This window comes from Sycon ciliatum, chromosome 1, assembly GCF_964019385.1.
Source record: "Sycon ciliatum chromosome 1, ocSycCili1.1, whole genome shotgun sequence".
NCBI classification, from domain to species: domain Eukaryota; kingdom Metazoa; phylum Porifera; class Calcarea; order Leucosolenida; family Sycettidae; genus Sycon; species Sycon ciliatum.
In genome coordinates this window covers 58,232,547-58,240,046 of record NC_088643.1, presented here as the reverse complement: position 1 = coordinate 58,240,046, position 7,500 = coordinate 58,232,547, and the positions used below count along the sequence as shown (strand labels likewise).

General features: G+C 46.8%; 2 protein-coding genes across 3 annotated transcripts in view; one reads left to right on the top strand and one right to left on the bottom strand.

Annotated features, from left to right (window-relative positions):
- LOC135804573 (hyccin 2-like) overlaps positions 1–4,311 on the top strand; it is a 9,612-nt gene extending 5,301 nt beyond the window's left edge. Inside the window, exons 8-12 of one of the 2 annotated variants that reach the window (XM_065318469.1) lie at positions 421–565; positions 1,345–1,499; positions 1,670–1,757; positions 2,150–2,288; positions 3,377–4,311. In XM_065318469.1, coding sequence (XP_065174541.1) covers positions 421–565; positions 1,345–1,499; positions 1,670–1,757; positions 2,150–2,288; positions 3,377–3,573 — 724 coding nt within the window. In that variant the 3' untranslated portion in view covers positions 3,574–4,311. Of the gene's footprint in view, positions 1–420; positions 566–1,341; positions 1,500–1,669; positions 1,758–2,149; positions 2,289–3,376 lie in introns of both variants that reach the window. The other variant, XM_065318468.1, reaches the window with a different exon arrangement.
- Positions 4,216–7,500, bottom strand: part of LOC135804574 (tRNA-uridine aminocarboxypropyltransferase 1-like) — a 14,314-nt gene continuing 11,029 nt past the window's right edge. Inside the window, exons 8-10 of the mRNA XM_065318470.1 lie at positions 7,135–7,224; positions 5,139–5,222; positions 4,216–4,520 (exon numbers count right to left, since the gene is read on the bottom strand). Coding sequence (XP_065174542.1) covers positions 4,430–4,520; positions 5,139–5,222; positions 7,135–7,224 — 265 coding nt within the window. The 3' untranslated portion in view covers positions 4,216–4,429. The remainder of the gene's footprint in view (positions 4,521–5,138; positions 5,223–7,134; positions 7,225–7,500) is intronic.

Sequence of the window (7,500 nt, the reverse complement as noted above, 5' to 3'; positions counted from 1 at the left end):
CGTTATCTTTGATTTGTATCATATCACTATTTTGCTCGATACGTCACTCACACAGTCCCGGCCAGGGACACAATTGCCTAACATACCGCGAATGCATGGCTTATTTCTACTGCGTTCTTATACTGAAGTCCATTCCGTCTGGATAGCAAAATTTACCATTTGTCGTAGGTGCGTGATTTAAACTGTATGTGCGTCTTTGTGTGTCTGAGTGTGTCACTCTGCTGTGTTTGAAGTGCAATCAGATTTGTCTTTACAATAACTGACCACCAAAATGGTACACACCGTTTGGTTTTGATGGACAGGTTTGTCCTGGGCCCATGTATATATTAGACATTGTGCTGTGGTGTGTATGTGCGTGCGTGCGTGTGTGTGTGTTGGTATGCTTGCATGTGGGTATCTGTGTACTACTGTGGCTTACAGAGTATGTGTATCTGGCTTTGACCTGAAGAAGAGTAGTGTACATGGTGTTATGTCACCAGGCGCTATCATTTCTCCCAAAGTGGAGAATTGTACGAAGACGGAGTCCCTCCCGAGTGCAGATAGGTTACAACCCAGCATATCAGTGGTAAGTTGCTCTTACTTCTTTAGCCTATGCAGTGCTGCCGAATCATCCGATTTATCCGACGCCGAGAGTACATGAAAACCAGAGTGTGCAGCTCGGATGGGTTGCTGTCACGGCGCAATTCCGTGATTACATCATTTTAGTGATGTAGTGCGCACAAGCAGGATTCAAGCAGGTCTCTTTCTGCACAACTGCAGCTCAGTTGTACGCACTACGCCATATCCCGCCCCAAATCTGCGCCAAATATGATGTAATCACGGAATTCCGCCGTGACAGACACCCATGGCAGAAAAGGCCCCACGCTGCACACTCTGGTTTTCATGTACTCTTGCCGACGCATACTACCCAAAACGTTGTGCATTTTGTTTTCCCTTCTGAATACCTGATCCATGCTCTATGTAACTTGTGATCACGTCCTGGACTGCTGACCCTGCACGCAGCCTAGACCATCGATATCATGTTATGCCGATGTGCATGAGTTGGCCTTGCCCCAAGGGCGACTGGAACGAGCAGCCTGGGAGCGCAACCCAAATCGTTTCACATTCCATTCACCCATAGAGGCCAGCCTCGTCATCCTCTGTAGATGGCACGACTCCCTGATCTTCTGCTACTACAGCCGTTCACAGTTTCTCTGAAACAAACATAACGTTGCTGTTACGTGTACTCTTGGTTTCTGCCCTGTCTGTGATCGTGTTGTGCTGGTGAGTGTGCCGTGGCAGTGTGCTGCATGTACCATACAACTCTCTTCTTGTGGTCTTTTGTTTTGTTTAAATTTTCAGCAGGACGTCTTGATTGGCCTGAGGCAAGCCGGCCGCGATGACAGCAATAAAAAGTTCATGCTGGATGAAAAGGCGTTGAGCAAACTGGCGGGCCGTGCACGGCACTGTTTAGCACCAGAAGTCTACCAAGAGCTGGCAACCGGTGTTCACAGCTGCATGTAAGGCGCTAATCCTGCTGCTGCTGCTAGCATGACTCAAGAACTGCTTGGCGAAATATCATGCCAGCTTAGATGCTGTTTTCAACTTTTTTTGTGAAATGGTCTCGGTGATGCACTCTCTGATCCTCCTGTGTCATGTTCTCTGCTTTCGGCGCTCTTTGCTTCTTCAGGTTCAATGGTCAGGAACATTGTGGAATGCAGGCCCTTCATGCTCTGAACTGGAGAGCAACAGAAAGCCTTATTCCTCAAGTGTTGATGGTAAGTATGGACTTGTCACATGCGTTCGCCCTTTCTGAACAGGCTCCAGCCTCTCATCAGTTTTATTTTAGCCTTATATTTTTACCCACGTCATCTTGTCACCCGGGCAAAATGTCCTTAGCAAATTTCTCTGGATTGTGCACCAGTTGCAGAAGGGTTAACTGTCTTGTGCGGGTTTGTCTCTGTGCCGTAGAACAACTGCTGGTCTGTGACAAATCTGTTGCCACCCAACTGCACGTATGCGTGTCTGTGTGTGTGTGTCTGTGTGTCTGTGTGTCTGTGAGAGAGAGAGAGAGAGAGAGAGAGAGAGAGAGAGAGAGAGAGAGAGAGAGAGAAAGGTGTGTTTTGTACCAGGAAGTGTGTCAGCTTTGTCTTTCCTGCGTTGTTTGTAGATGACTCGAGCGCTGCTTCATGCGTTGAATGGTCCATGCGGCACTCCCGAGGATGGTTTCTATGGCTTGTCGGCACAGACGTTCAGCACGCTGCCCAAGATCCTGCAGCACTCAATCCTGAACAGAACGACTGTTGATGGTGCGTTACATCTGTTCTACATTCTACATACATTATGACAGTAGTAAAGTTAGTAGTAGCAGTGGCAAGAGTACGTAACCCCCAACCCCCAGAGTGTGCAACTCCACTCTCAGTACTGTCCCGGCAGAATTGCAAGTTGACGTCGTTTTTTATGCAATGCGCGGTGAACACGTAATAGAGAGGTTTCGCTTCACGTTGTTCTGCACCACACCGTGAAACTCGCGTTCACGTCGAACGTGAGTTGACCTCAGCTCACGTCATGAACGGGAGTTTCGACGCCAAGATTTGCCACACCGACGTGAAATTTCACGGTGTAGTGCAGAACAACGCGAAGCGAAACCTCTCTATTGTCAGACTTATCCTGGACCAGTGGTGGACAAATCCCTCATCTGATCCTGTACGAACTACTATTAAGTACTAACTATGTACATGTAGTGCGAGGACACACGTGTGATGTGCTGGCACCCCGTGCAAACGTTGTAAATCACTCTGGCGAGTAGCATTGCATCATAGCAATGGTGTCAACTTGAGGTCATGCCGGGACAGCGCTGCATGCACGAGTTGCACACTCTTGGGGGCTGTGTACTCTTGGTAGTGATGATTCAGAGTTTTCGACTATTTTCACTTGGTCTGAAACACTGGGTTTCGTTACAACCTGGGGATTGGCAGTCCCCTAACCTACAATATGTACGTTCCCACCATGTTTCCACCATGCTACTGGAGAATGGAGAATTTGAGATGCAGCTGCAGCATGTAAATTGCGATGCAATGCTTGGCAGCCATTTTGGTCCTAAAGACAGTGAATCGCTTCCCTTTTCTTTAGACTAATTTTTCCACTGTGTCATGATACATGTACATTGTACTATTTCGAAGTAGACGTTGGCCAAAAGCATACCTGATACTTGTAAGAATACGAAGAGAGTAAGGGTTGTTGTGTCCTTGTGTGCTATTGAGTAAAGTACATGTACATTTAAACAGTGCATTGTAGTTAAGACTCCTTGCTTCATTGCCCTGGCAATGTATGTACATTTTGTTGTGAATGATACAATTTAGAGATGCATTGTTTTTGACGCGTTTGTGATTTGCAGGCGCTGCGCCTCGCGATACGCCGCACATCTCGGTCCAGGAGCCGTCTCCTGGACCCTCACCACGCCAGTCGACGGCCAACATCAGGTCGCATTTCGAATTTGATGCCAATTCTGCTGCAGCAGCGGCTAAGGGTGCGGCTGACGCTGAAGTTACATCATCAACGTCTAGCACAGACTGTGTCGAGACATTGGTGTAGTAATAACACTTATAACAGCAAGCATATTCTGCCCAGCCATCGTCACCAGTGCAAGAATAGGGAATGAACCGCGTGCAGACAAATCCCAGCATAATTATTCCAGTTCGCGCCACAGCTTGGTGTATCCTCCCTTTTCATTTCCCCTTCTATTTCGACACTCTGTCCTGACTTCTACCGATTTGCTCTCCTAACCTGTTACATGCTGCTGGTCGTTATTCTATCTCCTTGTACTATCATTGTGTACATATTCTCGTACTCGTGCCCCAAGTGCCATGTACATATAGCGCTCTCCGTCATCTTTGACTTGTATCATATCACTATTTTGCTGTTGATTTCCAAGGCTGCTGCCCCATCCCCAATCCCTGCTCCCTGCTGTACACGAGGGAGTCGTAACAACAATAATTATAGTATACTTGTGACTCCTCGCATATTGGCAACGCTCTTGCTCTTGTATTGTAGGATTCCACTGTGCTACATGCATGGCAACTGCAAGCCACTGTTTTTTTAACCGCTGAGATTTCCGCAACATCCATATAGATACTACTTACTATCGTCACCGCCATGAGCGGTGTTTTTTTTTTACGATTCGAAACGGCCATTCTCGAAATGAACGGCTAAGACATGTTCATGTGCCACACTGAATTTACGAATGGATTTTGTATTTCCTGTAACGCTCTTATGTTAGTCTCTGGAAGATCATGATAAACCAGACTTTAAAAATAAAAAAGTTCTAATTGACCAGTGTTTGCTGAAAAGAAAATACTAGTACTCGAGTGTGCAGGAAGAATGTCCAGTATACGATCCTGCTTTGGATCTACTGTAGGACTCGTTTCTTCAGCTTCCATCCGGGCAGTTACTACTGTGCTGCAGCTCTGGACTCTTCTTCTTCTACTTTATGAGCTGCTGTAGAAGGTTGGTGGTCTTCAGCTGCACTGGCTGCTGCCGCCCTGAGCAACAAAGACAATGGCACAGATGGAAGCACGCTGTGAGACACTTTGCAGGGGGACACTGCTACAATGTACTGGGGACATGCATGCAGCAAGCCACATTAGTAGGCAACACACCTCTGAAGACTCTTGATGCTATCCTATGGCACACCAGGCATTTCCAAAAACTACTAGTAATACACGTGATGCATAACATGCAAAAATTAGTCGCCACATTCTGAGGTTCCTGCACTATCTACTTCGTGTGAAGTATCCAGGAGCGTCCACAGGAACCGTGAGGCGCACACATCATCAGAGGTTTTGCAAGGTGTGTCTTTTCCGGGCTTATTCGACTCCCTGGTGCAGACGTATACATGTACCAAAAACATAGCCATGCCACGAGGCAGGATTTCAGCGGGCACAGCTGTGGCTACAGACATGGCCAATACTTGACCAGGCACGCTCGTGCACAGCCATCTGAGGTTCAGTGATGTCAGGTGAAGCTTACGACTTACAAGGGAAACACACAACACACGACTGAGCACCGTCACGTATGCATGCATGCATGCATCCACACAGAGGAATGTTGACACGGGTACGTGGGCTGGCAATGCTACCAGGTTCAGTACTTTAACTAACCTTCGAATGGCTTGCGTAGAGACAACATGGCTGTAAGTATGCACATAGTGCCAGAGTAGATTGTCAAACTCACCGTTGTGTGCTCTGGTGAAAAAAAACACAAAAAAACCAAGGAGAAGCCACGACGAAAAACAAAACAATCATGACATGTTTCCACCCAGTCCAACACAACTACAGGTAGACTCCCTTTAATTCGAACCTCAAATTGCCAGGCCCTAACTTCGAATTATCCAGAACTTCTAATTATCCAAATGCAGCCCCATGCACTGATATGTATGTCAAAATGCTTGAAATCGCATGCTGAATATTTTTTGCACATTTTTATTTGCATCAACGAAACATAGGTGCCGGTCATGTAAAACGGATCATCAAAACACTGGATTGACACAAAATCATTTTGACATTATTATCTTCTAGTGAAGAAGTTGTCAGTCACTGTAGCTTTCCTGAAACAATTTCAACGGAAAAGAACTGCGCTGCCTAATCCGCGTCATGAAAGGCCGTTGGACAGCAGCACGTCGTTCTGAAGAACGGAAGTGGAGCAAAGGCATAGACAATATTTACGACAATAGTGTTGTTGTGCGCCAACATCTCCGCGCACGAGCTGGCGCGGTAAGAAAGGCCATCGAGATCCACGAAGAGAGTCAGCCACCAGGAAGAAGTCGTCTTCAATCAAACCTTTGCAATTTGCCTCGCACGGGCTTGAATCAAATTTCGAGAGAAGGTGGGTTTCTTGAACGCTATAGTCGATCCTGCAGCGGACCATCGATCGATTTTTGAGCTACTCTTGGCTAGAGAAGGAGAAAAGAATGAACTTCGAATTACAAGGATAGCAACTCAATCTCACTTCGAAATAAGCGTTCAAAGGACATAGCCAATGTACTGTAAACAGCTCTTCTGTACGAAGACTGGGTTCGAATTATCCAACCGGCGCACTTTTCGTACTTCGAATTATGCATTCGATTTTGACTTGAAGTGACTTGCAGAAGATCGGTACGACGAAAAAGTTCGAATTACACGGAATGTTCGAATTATACCGTATTCGAATTAGAGGGAGTCTACCTGTAGCAGAATAATATGGTAAAACTGACCCATCTGCAGGACGTCACCGCAAGGGCGCTTCCAAATACCTACCCCCCCCCCCCCCCCTTTAAAAAACACATGCATGTCTCTATCTGCTACAGTGAGAGGTACCAGCAGGGGACACGATAAGATTTCGAAATTGCTCTGACACAATGTCCTGCCATTTCTGGAACCGGTCGGACATGGCCGGACACTGTGACGAGAAAGCGAAGAAGGAGCTATTGTACAAGTAGCGAGAAAGCGAAGAAATTTCATTTCAAAACTCAATCGTTTGCTACGCTCAAACTGGAGCTACACTGAAGTGGACAGCTCCCTGTCTTGCTGTAAAACCCTGTTGTCACAGGTTGCTGCTCCGACTTCGTGAGACTTCTTCCCAGGCAGAGCGCCATTGTCTTCAGCCGTTCTCTTTCCCAGCGACGCTATTTTGTGAATTTCGATCGGACAGATTGTCCGTTCAAGAAAAAAAGCGCCGGATTCGAATCGAAAATGGTCGGAAAATGTCCGATGTCCGACCGTTATCGTGTGCCCTGTACCAGTATGAGTATACCCCCCAGGCCAAGAGCGTGTAACTCCACCTGGATCCAATACGGCACGCTGAAGATGGAAACTCATGTCAGGCAGTGTAGTGTACTCGCTGCTACGGGTGCCCACATTGTTTTAGTGAAGCATAGAGTAGCAAAAAGCAGCACTCGGCGAAGACAAGGAGCCAACATTTTTAATTACAGCAGATTCAGACCGCGCGCATGCTGACCATCGTCGATGTAAAATGAAGAGCAAACATACTTGCAATGGGTGTGCAGCACATAGAGTAGTCTTCACACTCTATAGGGGAGTTAGGTACTCTTGGTGCTAGTTGCAAATCCATCGCACCCTGGACGGTGGATGATGATGGCGTGGCAAAGGCAAAACTTACGTCCCAGATGTCATATCGTGCAGCTGCACACAGAAGTGGTAGATAGCCTCGATTGTTGCCAGATTGTTAGCGGCGAACTCGCCCTGCGGCCTGCAAGCAACCATACACAGCAAAACATGCTTCAGATTCAGCTGGAGAGTTAGTGCAAAGAGCAAGATCCAGCTACTACTGTAGTACCGGTACATGCTTTTAAAGAGTTCCGACAAGTACCGAGAGAACGTTAGCGATGTCAAATAAAAACAAACAAACAACAACAACAACAACAACAACAACAACAACAACAACAACAACAACAACAACAACAACAACAACAACAACAACAACAACAACAACAACAACAACAACAACTCCGAGGACTGATCGCTG